General features: G+C 38.6%; 1 protein-coding gene across 1 annotated transcript; it reads right to left on the bottom strand.

Moving 5' to 3' along the window:
• Positions 1-135: 135 nt before the first annotated feature.
• TMF1 (TATA element modulatory factor 1) lies at positions 136-20,126 on the bottom strand. Its single transcript, XM_069811862.1, has 17 exons — positions 19,818-20,126; positions 16,046-17,286; positions 14,139-14,242; positions 13,127-13,253; positions 12,052-12,157; positions 10,669-10,811; positions 9,947-10,113; positions 9,631-9,787; positions 9,059-9,151; positions 8,275-8,431; positions 7,347-7,539; positions 6,955-7,024; positions 6,779-6,871; positions 5,596-5,706; positions 4,800-4,946; positions 4,222-4,347; positions 136-3,352 (listed from the first exon to the last, which is right to left on the bottom strand). The coding sequence occupies exons 1-17, from the start codon at positions 19,957-19,959 to the stop codon at positions 3,209-3,211; spliced, it is 3,321 nt and encodes a 1,106-aa protein (XP_069667963.1). The 5' UTR covers positions 19,960-20,126; the 3' UTR covers positions 136-3,208.
• Positions 20,127-20,696: the final 570 nt, after the last annotated feature.

Genomic DNA, 20,696 nt, shown 5'->3' with positions numbered 1-20,696 from the left:
CTGGCGTTTGTAACTCAAAATTCAAACTGCGTTTGACATATTCTAACTTTCGCAATACTTTCATAGCACTCGGTTCGTACACACCCGCCCACCACAAAACTGGTTTTAAGGCTTTTCTCAAGGAGAACCAGAGCACACTCTTAGCACAAAGTTTTATTTTACCCTGACCCATGCTTTTTACAGTTTATACACATTTTACAACTAGAAACCAAGGGTTCCAGTTTCACCGTGAGACCACCCATTTAGTTTCATATTCATGATCATTATAGCCCTTAGTAAAACATAGGTACCTAAATTGCAACAAACTTGCAGTGGGACAAAAAAAATTAATAGAACTAACCCTCTCTCTCACGTAGGGATACCTAGGATTTTGAACATCACCTCCTGCGTTCATAAAGGATGCAACAGTGCCCAGAGAAGCAAATACCACTTCTGTTTAAATTTATGCAAGTATGAATAAATGCCCTTTAAATGCCTTTCCGTTACCTTCCATAGACTAGGAAGTAAGCCCCCTCTGAACAGTATACTTTGAGTAAGACCATTTCTTCATACTTGCATATGCAGTGAAAATGAGGTACTAGTTAGTTGCTTTCAGAAAGAATATTCTAAAATAATAAACAGAAGTGGACATTAGTATTCTGACCCAAGTGCTTTCATTCTGCATGTTACTTTTCTAGGCAATCTCAGTAATAGCAATGAACTTAAGGTGTCCAAGCAGACATTAATCTTAGTATTTCTTCACAAGACACATACAACGTTTGTATCAAAGATGACCAAAACAGAATACTCTGTTACCTTCCAACAGCCACTTTGTTTTCTAAGGCTTTGATGATTAAGACACAGCAGGCCATCCGATTCTCATGGGATAGTAAAGGTTGCACTAAGTGGGAATAAAGAATCAAAAAATAGTCAATACAAGTATTTACATCTACTTTTGTAAAATTTAAAAATCGAATGCTCTGACAAATGCATTTATATCTAAAACAGTTAATGTTGACTGCATGTTAAAATTTCCCATTTACCTAAGCTCTTCCTGAAAACCCAAAATAGTCTGAGACATACTCAAAACTGCACCTGTGCCAGCCCTTAAGGAGTAGCTACTCACACATTACACAGGAAATGTTACTTTCAAAAGCACTGGCAGCAATAGGTCCAAAGAAAAGTTCAAAGGATTTTTTTCTTTTTAAGGAGTGCTGCATTTGTCTACCAAGACTGCAAAAAAAAAAAAAAAAAAAGGTAAAAAATCAGCAATTTATTGATTCACTGCAGTAGATAAAAGCTGAATAGAATTTCTAATCTTTGACCATCATAAAAAGTTTCTTTTTTTAAGACAAGGCTGAACTTCTAACATTTGCACATCATAATTCTAACACACAGCAAATGAGTAAGTTCCAACATGTGCTTTTATATGGAGTGTTTTTTGGTTTTTTGTGCAGTGGTTTTGGGGTGGGGTTTTTTTGAAACATAGAGCAACCAACCACACTTCAGTATGAAGGCAAAGTGTTAAATTCTGAGTTTTTTTAGAAGAAAAATGGTTTCACCCTGGTTTCCAAAACTGAAACTAAGACAGTAAGAGGGTAGCTCCTTCCCACCTCCCGATGAAGGAAAAAAAAAAAAAGAAAATAAAAAAGTATTTTATTTTATTAAAGCAGTTAAAGTTTCTATGACAGATGGGGGGGTTAAGACAAATTTTAGTGTTCTTGCTCTATGGCTTTATTGAAGTCCTCAGAATAACCGTCTGAATCTCAAACTGAACTAGGCTTTTCCACAAACGCACCCTTGCCTGTGTAACTTCAGTGACTAACTGTTCTCCCAATGAGGAATAACTCCCCAACACCCATAGAAAAGTAGTTTTACTGAGAGGCTTTTCTCCAGAAGCAATTTCTCATCATTCCCATCCTTTATCTCTCTCAGGCCACTGAATATACAAGCATGAACAGATTTCTCTAACACAAACTACAGTGGGCACAGATGTGAAAAAAAACCTCTCACAATAGAGGCAATGGTATGATAAGCAAAGAATTTCAACTGCCACTCGTGCCAATTTCGCACGAGTACCTATCACAGCTACAGTTCTGAGATGCAGCAAAATATTTGCTGTCTGGAATGCAGAGAGGAAGACGCAAGCTTCTTCTCCTGATTCTCAGCATTCCCAAGGGTCCAATTCAAACGTTTCCTCTGACATTACCGAAAATGCAGCTAAACTTCAAGCCATGTGGATGCTATTTGACCAATACCTTGCTTAAGGAATGGCATGAGAAATACTTTGCAGCCACTGGAGACTTGCTTGAAAACTATATTAAGTCACAGTACAATTTTGAAAAAAATCCAAACCTTGCCACTGCTATACAAGGAACCATGAGAGCAGCAGTAATTAATTTTAAAAAAATAAAATAATTTTTCTGCATTCTCCTGAACTGTTTTAGCTACTGTTAAAAATCAGCATCCAAATCTAGAACAAATATGCAATAGTTCAGATTTCTGGTGTTAAACACATTTAGAATTACAAGCAGAGCTGCCGTCTCTATGCAGCTCATGAGACAACACACAAGCAATATACAAGATGAAGCTGTAATTTATAAAGCCTCATTCGAGTATCATGCTCTGCTTAGAGGAGTTAGTGTAAAATAGTCAGACTAATCTGATTTGCCCAAGAATAGAGAATTATGATCCTAACATGTTCAGATGTTGAGTACAAATATGAGATTTTTCCTGTCACAAAAATATCCACCAATTATGCTACAGGATAGCAAGCCATTGCTCTTTTGTTATTAAAAATTTACTGATGCGATTTTAGAAAAACTCATATTAAGAACACTTAAAAAAGACTTCTAATGTCATTTTCATAGATACACGGAGTTTATGAATCCAGGGCTGCTTTAGTAAAACTTATGCCTTCCAGTGCTGGTCTCACAAGGTAACAATCATCATTTCTGCTACTGTTTACAATTAAATGGTCCACTGTTTAGCAAAAAGTTAAATAAAGGGATGACTGAGAAAAAAAGAATTAAATATTGCACAAATAATTTAACTGCAGACAGTACAAGACACTTAAAGCATTGATTTTTTTGTCAACATATGAACTCTATTATATAGTCACACTTTCTATAATACAGGGGTGTTTTTACAAGACATTTAAATTCAGCATTTACATAAACAATTATCTTTACAATCTGTTAACATATAATGTTAAGAGTTCCAGCAGGAATTAATTTTGTCTTTGTTTTAAAAGTTCATCTATCTGAGTCTTGTACATGTTTTTCACATCTTCGAGATCCAGTCGGAGTTCTTCAGCTTCCTCTGCTTTCTCTCCATACATCTGAAGAATTGTATTGTATCTTTGATCCAAATCCTGCAAGGATATGTAGTTTATTATCCAACTGTTTTTCAACTTAAAAAAAGCTGCTGCTAGGATAGTGTTTTACACTACTAGGGAAAGTAAATGTAGCATTATTTTATCAAAGTATAACTACTTTACAGTGAAACACATAGTAAACTCTTCAAAAATATTTTATGCTTTGACTCTCAGAATACAGCTAGATTTATACTCTAGATATAAAAGGAAGATATTCCAAAGACAAAGAACCTTGACTACAAAGAATTAGTGCTGGCTTCAGAGGATGCACTGAAGCACCTTGAAGTTCAACTGCTATAAGCATTAAAGAACAGTTAGCAAGCTGCACAAAGTTTTACCACAGCAATGACCGCAGTTTGTGAAATGTTTCTTAGGAAAATTTAACATTCTGCATTTAAAGAACAATGATAATTTCTTGAATTACTCCAGAACTATTTCCAATATTTCAATTTAAGTTCTTAAACATTTAGAGGATTAAAATATTTGTCCTATTACCTATATCAGTACTGCATACCCATTCAGCTTCTGCACCAAACTCTCACAAATCCATGCTATTTATCAAAACACCCCCTCCTCTAAAAGCCTACTTCCAGACAAGTGTCTTATATGAGAAAAAAAAAAAAGTTCTCTCCTTGATTTAGCATGCAAGTTTACGCAGCACACATTTCGAACAACTGCATTTTGAAGTGACTACCTAGTCATAGACTAGGCATTTTCAGATTCTTCTATAAAAAAACCAATCCCAGGCTCTTCAGTCATTTATTATTAGGGACAGATTTGAATATAATCCTAAATTCATAGGGGTATTCCTAAAACACCCCAAGTATGTCAATTTTACATCAGATTTACAACAGAAATACACTTACCTTTAACTGTGCACGTAATTTTGGTATTTCCTTCACTTTTTCTTCAAGTTCATCGTTTTGGTTTGTTAATTTAACCAGTTCTTCTGCCATTATCGATCGAGTTTTCTCAAGGTTTCCAATTTCCAGCTAAGGTAAACACTTTTAACAATTAGGAGGAGGAAAGAATTTGCCATATTTATAAAACACTGTATCAAAATATTTTGATACAGTAATTAAGGCTTTTTCTTAAGCCAGACTAAGAAAGAGCACACCCTGGAAGCACTCTTACTTCTTCTCAATTCTGATCAGTGGTTTCTTTTTTTTTTTTTTTTTTCTTTTTTCAGATAGACAAGTTTGCTGGATAGGTCCTTGCCAAAACAAAAAAGGAAGCAACATATCCTTCTCTTGCTCGTCCCTACACACACCTCCAGCGGCTGTTCCAGTTAACAGAATTGTCATAAAAGGGGAAGAGTGAATGCATTCTGCTATGAGAAGAGATACCAAGCTTTTTGAATATAAAAGTAACAATATAATAATGACTGTATTAGTATTTACACTTACAAATGCTGTCTTTGGTTATGTAAGAGTAACTACAGTACCTGGAGATGTGCAATCTCTCCTTCTCTTAGTTTTAGCTGTGACTGAAGGTTTTCAATTATACTTGAACCTGCTCCCATCCTTATAGCATCATAAAGATTGCTCCCACTAGTAGCTATTGGCCCAAATGAGTGATCATGAGGATCATCCTAAAAACAAAAGGTTAGAGAAGCTTAAAATTAGACAAAAATGTGCACACTTTGGAATCTTTCCTCCCCTGAAGCATTACATCATTTAAGATTTTAAATTATACTGTCACTAGGCAAGCATTTCAATGCTTAAAGTTTGTTTTTAAAACAAAAGCTTAAGGTGAATAGCTACAATCTGAGACAGCTCCTTACTGGCAAGTTCTCATGTCACCTATACAACCGCCATTTAACTTGGACATTGATAACCATATCCACAGGGAAGCAGCAGAAGCAGTGGACTTCACACAGACCACAACAGCCTACGGAGCAGGGCTGTGCCCTAAACCAGGGTTGCTAGTAAAAATAGATCAATTGAGTTGACTCCTACTAGTGTTACTCAATTATTCTAGATGAAATCAGACATGTGAACTCAGCACCAATACATGTATATATTACTCTGCAATAAGAGTCGTAGTTTCACACTTTCACAGATGTTTTACAGTCATAGACATCTATCTTGTAAGCAGGTTTTAGACGTTTCTGCATAAGAATTACCTTGTCTAAGGCCAATATACTCTTGAAGAGTCATTTTCTACATTAATGAAACTTCTTGAAGAGGAAAGAAAACAGTCTGTCAAAAAAAAAAGCCAATATAACTGATACATGATACCTGGGAGAGGAAAGATGTCTGAAGACCTGCCATGTCAACTCCACTTATGGAACTAGAGCGTGACATAGTTGGAGTACTTGAAACAGTTTCAACTGTAAATGACTTCCGATCCTTTAAAAAAAAAAAAAAAATAAAACCCCACACAACACCACCAGTTAGATAAGCAAAAAAGTTTGCAAGATGGTGAAAGACAGATTCTGTAAAGAACAGACTGCCCTTTTCCACCACCAACTATAGAACGCAATGTGACAGATAACCTTTCCCCTTCCCCCATCCCTAAAACATATGAAAGTTCAACAATGAAGAACTTCTGTGCTACTAACACTTATAGCCTATGTTCAAGTTCTCAGACTTTTCAGGAAACAAAGAGAGAAGTTGCAAATTACACCAAAAGAATTTCAAGTAGCCAAGGGAGATTCAGAGGCAGTTTTGTATGCCCAAATTTATCACAGGAACAACATCCTAAACTCAGAAGCATGTCTCTTTTTAGAATGCACGTTAATACTACTTTTTTTTTTATTAAGTGTATGAATTAAATTCTGAGATTTCTCACATGCTAATACCTTACTGATATACATTCCAAACAGACTGACCTCTTTTTACAGGCAGCATCTGAAAGTGTGCTAACCTCTGAAGGATAAAGCACTTGGATTTTAGAACTGGAGAAGGTAAGAAACCAGTAATAGAAACAGTTTTACTTGAATAGCAACTGCTAATTAGCAGTAACAAAGTTACCGACTATTGAGGACTGTTCTGTGACTTGTGACTTAAGCTGGAAAGCATGTAGTACATCACACAGTCATGTGAAACGCAAAACAGGAATTCGGTGAAAGCAATGCTAGTAGTCTAAGCAAAGAAAACAAGTAGCTTCAGAAGAAAAAGAATCCAAGACCATTAAAAAAAAATCAGAAGATTAAAACAATCATTATCCATATTTTATCTCTTCTCAGGTTAAATAGACTATTACTCAAGACTCATTTCATTGAGTATAACACAAGCACTTATGTCACTGGAAAAAAAAAGTTGTCACAAAGAGAAAGGCAAGTCCCTAATGCCTAGGCTGACAGTATATACTGTACAGCTCTAAGTCCACTTTGTTGCTTGTGACAGTTTCAGGTTCTAGATATCTACTAAAATAATGACAGTATCAGTAAGATTGAACAGATATGTTAGGTTTTGGTACCTTCTCCTTTGCTGCTTCTTGCACAAAAATTGCCTTCTTTCTTTCCTGTTCAACTTTCATCTTCTCCATTTCTAACTGAGTAGCTAGCAGCGTCTACAAAAATAAATACAGGTTGTTAACCTCCTGCTAGCTCAGACTTCAACAATAACATAGATAAAAGCTGAAGTAGACAATACCTTTTCTTTCTTTGCATCTTCCAAGGTTTTTGCATACTCATCTTTGAGCCCTTCTAGTTCAACCTCATACCTACATTGAGGAAAGAGGTAAGGAAAGTCAGTAAATAAGTATTCTGTGTTTACTTTAGATTCACGTACTATTAAAACATAGCTTCAAGGCTTTAAAACATTATGAAAGTAACATGCTTCAATCTTTAGCATGAAACAAAATACCCTTAACAAGATGGGCAACTTTATCAATAGCCATCAACATTTTGCATAGTCACATCAACACTCAAAAGAACCAAGTCTTCCAACTTGCAAAGAGATCTGCTGCAGATGGTTATTAAGAGATAGCTTACTCCATTTCACTACAATTTTGAGAGATGCTGTTAACCAGAAATGTAACTCACCTACTGTTTTCATTTTCCATTTTCTTCAATCTGCTTCTCTCCACTTCTAGCTGAGCCTGAAGGCGTGTATTTTCTTGTCTTAAAAGACTATTCTGAGATTCAGTAGAAGACATCTGAATTTTATTAGAAAGAAGTTCTTCTGTAGCAGCCCGTTCTCTCTCAGCAGCTGCTGCTAGAAGAGTTTGAGACTCACCTAGTATTAAAGTACAGAAGAAAATGGAATTTAACTTTTTTGATCAAACATCTATAATATGGGCCATTTTTTTACGCATCAAAATGGCAATTGATTTTTTTTTATATGCAACTATTTTTCTTTAAAAAAATCTGTTTTCTGTTGTGAAGGAAATTAAATATTTTCCACCATACAATTAGAGCATCAAAGCAACACAGAACAAGGAGACTTCATGCTCTTTCAGAATGCAATATACAACTACAGATTGCCTCCAGAAAGGAAGTAATTTCTCTGGGTCCAACTTTGGGCATTTTATGCATTTTTCATTTAAAATATCAGATTACTACTGTATCAACAAATATATGTCTCATTACCTATGCAGTTAGGTAAGTAAATGATTACAACCTTTACAATACGGAATCTAAGCACTAGGCTTGACAACTGAAAATGCTGGTATACTTTCAGTGTCTCAAGGTCCATCTTTCCTTTAGATGCTGTAAGGACATGTAGACCTTAACACCTCTACCTTACAATCTTATGTTACACTGTGTTTTAAAAACAATCCGTGAATTACCTGTCCAAGAACCTTGGCAGAATACCCCACATACCATTTCCTTACGGAAACCATTTTGTGCTCACCTCTCCTGATCCACCACCTACACTTTGGCCAAGCGTCAAGCCCTTTTCATTTACCTGCAGCCATCTCACATCTTCGTCAAGAGCCTCACAGTTCAGTGAAAGCTAAAAACATCTTACCAAGTCTGTCAGAAAGGTTCTTCTCCAGTTTTTCCCACGCAGAGGTTTGTGCTCCCAGCGTGGCTTGCAGATTTTCTATCTGCCGGAGAAGTGGCCGTGTAGCAGACGTAACACTTTGACTTAGTTCTTGGTTCCGGCTCTCTGCTTCTTGGAGTCTCTGAAATCACAAATTAAATATAATTAAGCTTTAAAATCGTATGATGGATTGAAAGATTGATATAGAATTTAGCTAAACACATAGCAGTTGCTTTATATTCTAAAAATACTGCTTGACAGTTGCTTTACATTCTAAAATTCACGTGATCAAACTCAGAGTAAAGTGTGAAATTCCAAGACAGCAGCTTAACATTTCTAGACACATGATAGAGCAATGGCCCAGAAATGTCCAGTCCTCTGGACATCACTTGATTTTGGCAACAACCTATCTTCTGGACCTTAATAAAAATACTCTTAAGCAGCAGCAAAAAAGTCATTCAAAACATATTTGCTAGCAATTTTAGAGGACTAGCACAAACTTAATGGCTGTACTTTGTCTTATACTAAAAGGACAGCATTCCTTTTCCAAGGCATCATAAAAAAAAATTAGGATTTTGTTTACAGTAAGTGATTAAAAAACCACTTCCTTTCGTATTTTTATTGTTGTTCTACACAGGACAAATACCGCAGGTAACCAGGAAAACAAAGGCTCTCTTTCAGGCTATTAATGTCATGATAGCATTTTATTTTCAGTTTTTAGAAGCCCTCCTTGCAGATAAAAGTTGGCATCATCTATTTGCTATAGCACCTGTTGTAGTTCACCAATTTCCTGGCGTAAATAGTCTTCTTTTCTTGCTGCCTGCTGTTCTGCACGTTGCAATGCTAGCCTCAGGTCCGCCACCTAAATAAACAAGACATCATCACTAATCTATAGCCAAAAGTTATAGTACCACCTATTCGTTGCTACAGTCCTACACCATTTTTAAACACTGTTAGACAGGGTATGTCTGTTTACAAGTTAAAGGCTTATGTTTTGCATGCACAGAAATAGTTACACTGAATTATCACTAAAAATTTTGTTCAACTAGATTTCTTGAACTTTGCATTATGGTAAGAGCACTACAAACTTAACATAGAGCCTGTCAAAGTCATTTTATTTAGACAAGTAAAATTAAAAGTATTTTTAAATAAAATTAATACTTTAAAGCTTAGCACAACTACCACTAAGTCCACAGGAATGAAATCCATTGGATATTTGCTAAATACACAAAATTAAGTTCCACCTTGTATTGCATCTGGTTCATTACATTACATGCACACACCATCCAACTACACTCATTTGTTCAATGGAAAGTTTTATTCACTGCATTTAAGACCCACCTGAATTGCTAAAGTTTCTTGTTGCTGTCGAGCCTCGTCCTGGGCCTTCTCCAGAGCTAATCCAAGCTCTTCCTTTGCCTTCATTTCCCGACTTAGGGCTGCTTCTTGTGCCTCACTGTCCTTTGTAGCATTAGCTTTATGAAGATCTGCAAGTTCCCTAGGGAGGAGGGGAAGCAATGGACTTCCAGTTTATACAATGCCAACAGTGACTTTGCGAATAACTTTGTTATATATAAACATTTCACAAGCACTGCACAAGAAATAGACATAGAAGCTGAATGTATGGTTGAAGACAGGCACACGAATATATGCTTACTTGTATGCACTGTCAAGTGCTGCCTGGACACTTCTGTTCCGTTCTTCAAGATCTTCCACCTCCGCCTGAAGTTTAGCAAGATCCTTTTCTTGTCGCTCTACAACACTGTTCAGTTGTTTAATGCTGTCTCGATGTTGCTTCTCAAGGTCTTCCTTGCCATCAAGCACCTATTAGAGCACAAACAAGAAGCATGGGACTAATCCCAGCACACAAGGTAGACAACGCCGTCTGAGGACAATGACAACTGTGGCAACCAATTCAGGACAAAGTTACACAAAATGACTAAACCAATCTAACACTTCACCAAAAGAGAAAGGTTTTGCTCCCCCATCTTCCCCAGATGAGGGGGCTCTTCTTCACCACAGTTTCATATACTTCCTCATACTGGGCCTGCTGCTTGTAAGGTCTTGATTCAATCACTAACTGAGCAAAAAAACTGCCCAAATTTTGCTGGTACAAGCCTTCCAACTAAAATTTAGTCTACTGAATTTGGTCAGCCCACCTGGTAACCAGCCGTGCAAGTGCAAACAAGCAGCTGGAAAGATACCTGACCAGAGTTTTAAACTGCTCTGAGAACACACACAGAAATCACATCTCAATGTTCCAATAATATTAAAAAGAGAAGTCTCCCAGAAAAGAAAAAAGTATCAGTCTATCTAGAGCCTCCTGAAAAGGCTACTCTGCAGCTTTAAAAAAAAAAAAAATAATCCCAAATATCTCACTTGTTTTAAATGCTGCAACTCCTCTTCCAATTCCTTAATCTTTTTGTTCTGTTTTGTGTTAATATTTTCTCTCTCTTTCTCTTTGGCTCTTAATTTCTTAATGATGTTGGAATTGTGCAGCTGCTGTTTGGAAAGCTTTTCTCCTGTGAAGAAAATGAACATAAAGCTAGTCCATATTGCTGTTATTCTATAAACTCTCTCTATTCACACCCTGCCCTGCTATTCATCCCATGAAAATAATAACCAATTTTGTATGGAAATACTTACTCTTACATTTTTTCATGCAAGTTCTTAAGTTTTAAATCTACCTTATCCTGAGATAACCTTGCTACACTAAGCTATAGTGAGATAGGATAGACAGTGAAGGGCTTTGAAAGTAAAGCAAATGAGCTCATCGTATCAGCAAAAAAACCAAAATGGCCTGTTCATTTAGTAACTGCATTTTACTTCCAAAATTAAAAAGTAGTAAGGGAGACACTGTAGAAATGCCTTGAACAATGCCCTAGCTAGATTTCTGCTGAATGGAACATGGAGCGTTGCACTGCATGCTGGTTTTATCTCACAGCACCTTTTAATGCATGCTGCAGAAAGTACCCCTCTAGCCATCTGCATTTGACTGATCCCTCCTGTTGCTCTTTGCTATTGACTAAATGCTTGTCCTGGTTTCAGCTGGAATAAAGTTAATTTTCTTTCTAGAAGCTGGTATCGTGTTACATTTTGGATTTAGAATGAGAATGATGTTGATAACACACTGATGTTTTCAGTTGTTGCTAAGTAGTGTTTATACCAAGTCAAAGATTTTTCAGCTTCTCACGCCCAGCCACCAAGAAGGCTGGAGGGGCACAAGAAGTTGGGAGGGGACACAGCCAGGACAGCTGACCCAAACTGGCCAAAGGGGTATTCCGTATTATGTGACATGATGCCCAGTATATAAACCTGGGAGAGTTGGCCAGGAGGGGCGGATCATTGCTCGGGAACTAACTGGGCATCAGCCAGCAAGTGGTGAGCAATTGCATTGTGCACCACTTGTTTTGTATATTCTAATTTTTTTATTATTTATTTATTATTACTATTATTATTATTATTTTCTTCTTTTCTGTACTATTAAACTGTCTTTATCTCAATCCGCGAGTTCTACTTTTTTTCCCTGATTCTCTCCCCCATCCCACTGGGTGGGGAGAGTGAAAAAGCAGCTGTGTGGTGCTTAGTTGCTGGTTGGAGTTAAACCACAATAACGGTTCAAATGTTCAGAAACATCTAACATCCTTCAAATAATGGGGGGGGGGGGGGGGGTTCCCCCTACATAAAGAAGGCTCGTATGTGAAGGCAGTACATTCCAAATTATTCTACAAATTTTTACTATTAAAAAATATTAATTCTCACCTTCCTCCATCAATCCTTTGATTTGCTCTTCTTTTTCTTTCAGCAATTCAGCAGTTTCATTGGTATTAAGCCTAGTAGCCAATTCTTCTTTAACAGTCTTTACTTCCTAAATAATAGGATAAAATACTTAGGACTATTTATTAAATTATATTTCGGGAAAAACGCACAGCAAGTTACAGTGACCACTTTTTTCTTCTCCCCTTCCTCTCAAAAGGCTTTTCTTTGAAAACAGTTTAGGTTGGAAGGGAACTCTGGGGATTATCTGATCAAATCAGATTGCTCAGAGCTTTATTCTGTCAAGTTTTAAAAACCTCCAAGGATTGAGACTCCACAAATTCTCTGCACAATTTGTTCCAATTCCTCCTTCCACTTCAATTTCTATACTTCAAACTTTTGCAATATAGTAAAAACAAACTGTTGTATTTGCACACAGGTATCAGATAATTTTTCTATTTCAACTTACCACTGTGCCAACAGTGACACATACAGTGACAAAATGACTGTGAAAAATATTTTTTTTTTCCAGTTACAGATTGAGTTTACTTTTTGCAGACTAGCAGTAAGCTAGAGAAATTTAATGCTGTGATACCAGGTCAGGAACATTTAAACTCCATAAACTTTGTTGCTGCAGTCTTCTTTGCTCACTCCAAACCAATCTGTCATCAGTCCTTAATTTTCCTACCAGTTAATCCTCTAAACAAGCCACTCCCATACTTCACCACTTCCCTACATCCCCAGGCCATTCTTCTCCCGCACACCAATGCAAATGCAATATGGGTACAAGGTAAATGACAGCAGACCTTAAACCTTCCCCCCCGCCCCAAACCAGGCTAACTTTAACTTAAATGAGTTCCCTAATTTGGTTCACAACACAGCTGCAAGAATACATGTGTCAACACAAGGAAATAACAAGCAGCCTGGGCAGCTAGAATCAGCTTATGCTAGTTACTAATACCATGAGACAGCACCTGCCAGTCTCATGCTTTTCCCTAGCTTAATTTTTATGAATTGACCTCAAGAAATTCAACTGCATTCTAAAATAATAAACATTAATTTCACTAAAAAGCCAGATTACCTTTTTAGCTGCATCTCTTTCTTTGCAGGCTAGCTGGAGCTTCTTTTCAGCATCCGCAATTCGCTGAGCAAACTCCTCTTTAAGAGATGAAAGGCTACTGCTCTCTTCTTTCATTCTAAACATTTCACTACATTTAAAATTAACATTTCAGAACAGTTGCACGGTTATGTGACATTCCAAGCAATTTGCAACAGGTTGTCTTAAATGCTTTTAAAATGTGTTTTGGGGTTTTTTTTAATTATTATTTTACACGTTAACCAGAAGTCAAAAAAACGCATCCATATTAGAAGTACTAATCAAAGATCTTTATTAATTCAGTAATTTACCCATGAAAACAATTAAATTCTTGATTTACCTTAAATGTTTTGCCCCTTAGTCAAGTTCTTTCTGATTAACCATAGTCTGTATCATATACAGGGAAAATTTTTTAAGTTAAGATCAATTTAGTCATCAAATAATACCTTCACATTTTATCTGTAAATTTTTAAACTTGATATTTGATCAGTAAACTGGTAAATCTAACTTTTAAATTTTTTTCCTTTTAATTTTAACTGAATTAAATAATGAATTCAGATTTTTCCCTACAACCAGCCCTTCTACTACACTTTCACTGCCTACATTTTTGTCAGCAAATTACTCAGTAAATCAGGTTCATCCATCTGTATCAGAAAAGTCAGTCTCCCTTAATAGCTGAATCCAGTCTTATTACAAAGATCTTTATTAATAACCAAGTCTGACTCTAAACATCTGTTTGTCATTCCTACTTCTTACTTACTGAAAAATCTTTCACTAGCCTCTTTCCAAAAGAGATTTTTGGCCCCAAGAAATAATGTCTCTTTAAAAAAATACAATCACAGCACATGCAATCATTATTTCCACCTTTCCCAAACACTGTACATCCCTTGCAACCTTTGTTCCAGTTATAAAGCTATTTGTTTTACAATATTGTCTACTGATTGTATTACAGTAAAGTTACAGTTACACCCACTACTGTGTATATTTTCATACTTACTCTTTTAGGTTATCATAAGCTTCTTCCAGGCGCGCCTTTTCTTTACTAGTACTTAATAACTGTATTTCCCTCTTCTCCAGTTTCTCAGTTAATGAATCAATCATCTGGACAATGTTTTTACAGATAAAGATCAGATGAATGGGACAATTAAAACACAAGAGGGGCAGGCTTCCCCTTTCCCCCCACCATTCCCTCCCAACACTATTTAAAGCTGAACTTGCCAATGTTTTTAGGAATTTGAGGTAAAAGTCAGTGAAGATTACCATGTTTCTACCACATTAATTTAGAACTAAGCAATATATAAACACAAGACACCCGTTTTCTACAGGTGTGGAAATCCTACTAAGTAAGCACACCTGGGCTCAGCTAAGTTCCTCAAAATCATCAACAGTTATATTTAATTACGAGAGCTGATAGCCTATAAAACTACAGCTAACATTAACCATTAAGACTCCCAATCCTCCTTACACCACTCTTTACAGAATCACAGAATAATTTACAGTGGAAGATCTCTTCTGTGAAACATTAGCCCAAAGCAGCAAAACATGATCAGATGAGGGAAGAAAACTTCCAGACAGGGTCAAGAGCTCTTAGCTGACATCAGAATAATTTCTTAATACCAGATTTTTGAAAGGTAAATATAGAGAAGTAACACAGACATACATGCAAATATAGAAATATAAACAAATGAAACAGATTCTGTAAGTGTAGCTCTATATGGCCAATGAAAGAGAAAATTTGCTGTGGTCCATTATCACTACTTCCCACAACATATAACCATTTAAGTTAGAAAAACTTATGGATAACAGTCCATGGCTTTGGATCTCCTTAAGGAATTTACACTGATGTTCTGTACAATTTACACAAAAAAATGCTTTTCTTAAAACACAGATTACATTGGGGTTTTATGAACTCCCATAAGCAATTGCTTTTCTCTTATTACTATCAGAAACAGCATCAGTATTGCAAACACGCTTACAGCGCAAGGCCATGAGTATGACCCATTTATGTCACATACTAGGCACATAGACTATGAGCAAAGCAAAATGCAAAGAAACAGAGCAAAACACATGTCAAAGGAGCTCAGAAATTAAAAATACGCATAGAGGTACAGAAAGGTGACCAAGGAAATGGAAAAAAGATAGTGTACACAATACACTGGCAGAACTGGGCAAAACACACTACTTCAGAGCTCCAGTCTAGCCTTCCACACGCTTGAGCATCCTACTTCGTCACATTTCTAGTCATTCCATCTATCTAAACTAGCCATACAAATTTCTTTTAATCTATTCGCTATCCATAACTATGCTCATCATCTTCATTAAACAGCCTAGCGTACCTTCTTTTTAAAAGGAAAGATTATTTCTGCTAAAAACAAATATTAATTTGTCTAGTAAAAAGGCCTTATTTAGACTAACTACTGCTATCCTCAAAGAACATGCACAATGCTCCTGGAACATAATCAAATTTTGACAGTTTGTAAGTCCATGGAAAAAAATGCTTGCAAAATCTTATCCTGATTATTGCCAAAATACTAAAGGCTTTTAGCTTCATAATTCAAATCAAAATAGTTAAAGGAATCTCTTCCACCTTTCACAGAAAAAAAATAATTGCACCAAAGAATTAAAATTACACATTTGACCTATCAAGGCTTCCTGTTTGCTAGCACTACTCACAATTCACAGTAATGATAACTAGGTAGATTAGGCGAAATCCAAAACCATTTGACGAGAAATTTCACCAGTATTATTCCACTGCAGAATATCAAGGACAGTCTTCTACAAGGTAAGGTAGTTCAGCATCAATTAATTCATTCAAATAAGGTGAAGCTAATTCCTATCTAAGAAGATGACAGAAGTTTCATTTGTAATTAAAGGGTGTGTTTGCAAAACATGTTCTACAGTTACCTTTTTAAGCTCTTGCTTTTCAGCATCCTCTTCTAACAATTTTTCAACAGCATCCTGCTGCGGCTCAGTCTCCTCTTTCACAACCTGTTCTTCAACATTTTGCACAGTAGCAACCAAAACATCTGGCTGCTCAGAATTAACAGGGGTTGCACTTCTCCCACTCTCTTCCATCTCAGCTTCCTCAGCATGTAAAACAGGAGTGTCATTCAAGTTTTCAGATTTATTTTTCTGGGCATCAACCGTTTCTGTCTTTGGCGCAGAAGGACTGACAGCAACAGATGCTGAAGCAGAAGCCCTGCCTGATAACTCATCATCTGAATTTATTTCACTTACACTTCTACTATCTAAAGACTGTACACTAAATGAATCAATTCTTTCGAAAGCATCAGAGGAGCAGCAGCTCTCGGTCATTTTTTGAAAGTCATCTAAGCGATTATAATCCGCACAGGCAGATGTAGATAAAAGCTGAAATGATGTTTGCATTAGATGAAGACTGGATTTTGAATCTGCAGCTTCTTGTCTTGAACTTACTGAGCTCTCACTTATTACACTTTCATGGTCCAGCACTTCAATATCGCTAGTTGTAGATGTCCCCGAGGAGAAAGTGCTAATTGGAGGTGAAGGCGTATTGCTTTGCCTGTCCTCAGTCTTCCGCTCCTTAGTTTCCAAACCCATGTCTTTTGTACCTGCATTAAGAGGCTGCGAAGTGCTATCCAGTGCACCTCCCATTGCATCCCCTCCTATGCTGGATTTTTCATTAAGAGCATCTTCAGGTACTTCCAAATTTAGAGCAGACACCTTTTTGTCAGTAACTTCATTTGTGCTTTCTTCAGGCTTGGCATTAGATTTAAGCAGAGAATTCTCTTCCAATTTCTCCTTGGGAATATCGAGGTTTTTCAAGTCTACTAGGACAGCTACGGAGGAATCCTTCACTTCTGCCTCTGTTGTCACTGGCACTTCCAGCTGACTGGGGTGTTGAGACTCCTTTGAAGTGCTTTTCACCTCCTCTTTGGGTCGCTGTGATTTGGCTGGAGGTTTGGACACCACTGGATTTTTCTGTATACTCTGAACGTCTGTTGGAGAGAGAAAGGCACTGAAGAAGTTTTCAGATTCATCTACTACCGTCCTCCTCACTGGCTTAGTAATTGCTGTTGGCGATATTGGCTGATTCTGTGGTTCTGTATTTGAACTTAAGCGCCAGGAAGATGTATCCCATCCTCCACTTATGAGAGAATTTGTTCCTAAAAAGATAAAAAAAAAAGAGAGGCCAAGAACACTTAAAATGTGGGATTTTTCAGTATTTGTCTTTTTAGATGCAACAGTTCAGAAAAAATGTTTTCAATATCATGTAACTTAAAGCAAATATTATACATTATCACAATCAGCATCATTTTCATTACTACTTCCTTACAAAGCTTGGAACTGATTTTCAGACAAAGCAAAAGAAGCTTAAGGGTGACACAAAGCAATTCTAAGACTTAAGGTGGACACAGATACCTCTAGAAAGTAGGAGTACCTGAATGGAACCAACTTGCTCCCTCCCTCTTAAACAGTAACTTAAATAAAGGTGGAAGGAAATCATACACAAGTTACACCAGTAAATCCAAGAGTGAGAATTTCAGAAAGAAGATGGAGAAATGTCTGGGAAGAGGAAACAAGCCCATACAGCATTCTGAAAGCTATAGGGGCAAGCCGGAAGCCTATTTGGGCACAAAAAGCAAGCATTTACTTTGCAAACGGAACAAGTGAAAGGGAATGTGGCCTCCCGCTTCCTAGAGTGAGAGGAAGCTAAGCAAAACAATCTGAAAAAATGTAGTTTAAATGTAGAGAATTATACAGATTACAAAAGGAGGAAACAATTACTGGTCTTAAAAGTTACCTGCCAGTAGCATACAGACAAACACTTCACACACCGTTACAGAAAACAGGGGAAAAAAAGCTTCAAATATTTGTAGAATTTACACTATAAGAAGGGTTCTTGCCCTTTCAGTTTGCAACAGGCTTCATATTTTTCCTCACACACCAAGCAACAGCATGAAGCTGACAATACACATTGCCAGCAGCCCAGCTAAGGTGATAGTTTTCTTCTCCTGTGGAGAAATACTGATTAGTTCTGAAGCTGCCCTAAAAAAAACATCAATAGTTCCTATTATTGTATTTCTTGCAGGTTTTCCAGGACTTGTCAACAGCAAGGATAATAAGAATTTCAGCATCAAATTTCAGTAGCATCCCAAGTAAGAAAGAAAAAAAAAAACAACTTATTTGATTTTGTACCTACAGACATAATCTAGATAACATAACTATTTCAGGCTACTAAAAACAAGCTCACTTTATACAGCAGCATCTACTAAAAAACACCGAGTTATAGTATTTAAAGCAGATTACCACTTTCAGAAACTGTCGATAGCTATTGGCCTCGAGATCTCAAATTCAGGTAATTACTGCTCTCGTTGCCAAAAATACTACAAACAGCTGATTTATTACCACTTTGTCCATGATTCAATAACTTCAGAAAAAGCCCTGTGAGTGAAGTGTAACATTCAGAAAATATTTTAACTTCTTTTAAAAACAAGTATGTTTTCCCTGAAAAACAGATGCAGGCTGATCTTTGCTGCTTTCCTTACAAATTATAGCACTACTATAAATACCAAGATATAAATTAAATTAAAAATAGTTTGGACAAGCCTAAAGTTTTAAGAAACTAAGCACGACACAGTCTCCTATCAACAATTCTGGTAATTTAAGACGACACTGGACTACGTGACTGCCAAGCCCTTGTTCCCACAAAAGGACGAAGACACGCAAAACTGACCCTACACATTGATGAGCAACCAACTAGGAAACACTTTCAATTGTTACAGCTTTCAATTTTCAGAAGTCCAACTCTGCTGTGGGTATACCTGGAAATAACCTCCTCCTACAAACACATACATTTCTCCTAGATATAGTTGCAATAAGGACACTGATTCCAGATGACTTAAGTTTCCCACCCTTTTCTTCATTCTTTTCTTTAAGGTATTATTTAGGGGAAAAAAAGTTTCCAGCAAGAGGGCTCCTTTTCACTCTTTCATTTCCAAACAGTAACTTAGGACTGATCATTCTTTCAGGTTCTACATTAGCACACATACAACGGAGACACTTTCTCATAACCAAGCCATAACAATTTTTCCACCAACACATTCCTTTCAACAGACGTTAGAGGATTATGAACTTAAGGCCACAAAAAGTGGAAAACTTCACTTGGTTTATGCGGAGCAGACTTTCAGCTTCTCCTCTGCTCCTTCTATTGCAAAAAGCAACTCCCCACACGCCTCAGAACGTAATTTCCCAGTTTTTTACCACCTGTTAGCCCCTCGGCAAAAAAAAATAAGGCCTTGAGAAACACGGGTGTGAAGCACAGTGCCACCCACGCAACAGAAGCACGACACTGGTGACAACAACCAGGTATTGCCTGTGGTGCCGAGGTTTCCTCAGCTTTTCATCAGTGTTAACCTCCCTCGCCTGTGGGGGGGGGAGGACGAAAAGTACCACAGGCGTTGCAGAACGGGCTGTGGACGGGGAGGGCCGGTTAAACCTCCACGGGTGTAACCCCCCGCCCCGGTGAAGGGGGAAGAGGGGGGCGAGGGGAAGGCGCCGCCCCGGCCAGCCCCGCTGCGAGGGCCGGGCGGGAGGCCGTGAGGCGAGGCGAGGCGAGGCGAGGCGGCTGAGCCCGCCTCACACCGGGGGGGGCTGGGGGCACGGCGAGTGGCCGCCCGCCGTCCCCCACGCTTACCGTCGCCGTAGTCGGGGATGACGGCGTCGGGCCAGGGGCTCTCCTCGGCCTGGATGTCCAGCACCCGGTCGATGGACTTTTGGGCCTGCGACAGCGCCTGCTTGGCGAAGCTGGACAGCTGCGAGGCGTTGAACCAGCTCATCCTCCGCGGCGCCCGGTCCCGCGCGGGGGCGGCGGCGGCGGCACCGGGCCACAAGCACAGAGGCGGGCGGGGAGCGACCCGCCCTCAGAGCCAGCTCCCCGGCGGCGGCGGCGGGGCCGGCGGCCTCAGGCTCGGCGGGGAAGGGAGGGAGGGGACGGCGGCCCCGCGCCTGCGCGCCGCCGGGCTCCACGTCGCAAACAAGCCCGCACGCAGCCGCCCGCCCGCCCCCTCAGCCGTCACGGGAGGCGGAGCAAGGCCTTCCGCCTCGGTACCTGTCATGGCGGAGGGCGGGTGGTGACACGCCTCCACTTCCGCCTCGGTACCTGTCATGGCGGAGGGAGGATGTGACCCGCCTCCACTTCCGCCTCGGTACCTGTCATGGCGGAGGGCTGGCCCTGGCTGTCTCCCTGCTGTCATTCAGATGAGATGCTAAAAAGACAGCTGTAGTCCCGCTTCGCAGTGCTTCCTTCGGCTGCTTTAAGTCCCACAGCTTGCATGGGGCCTTCCAACACTTCCAAACGTCCGGTTGTTAAAAATTACCTGCTTAAAAATTACAGTAGACCGTGTCGTCCCCCCCCTTACTATCGAGTTCAAATGCAAGTTTTAAACACAGTTCATGGTTTAAAAGACAGAAAGTTCAAACACAGCTGACACGCACCAAGTAAAACCAGAGCATTCACAGCGAGGCGTCTGGCACTGCTTGCAGAAAGGTCTCTGACTAAAGCAGCCAAAGGATG

The sequence above is a fragment of the Haliaeetus albicilla genome, chromosome 24 (genome assembly GCF_947461875.1).
Source record: "Haliaeetus albicilla chromosome 24, bHalAlb1.1, whole genome shotgun sequence".
NCBI lineage: Eukaryota > Metazoa > Chordata > Aves > Accipitriformes > Accipitridae > Haliaeetus > Haliaeetus albicilla.
The sequence above is the reverse complement of the archived record's forward strand: the minus strand, read 5'-3'. Positions and strand labels throughout refer to the sequence as shown.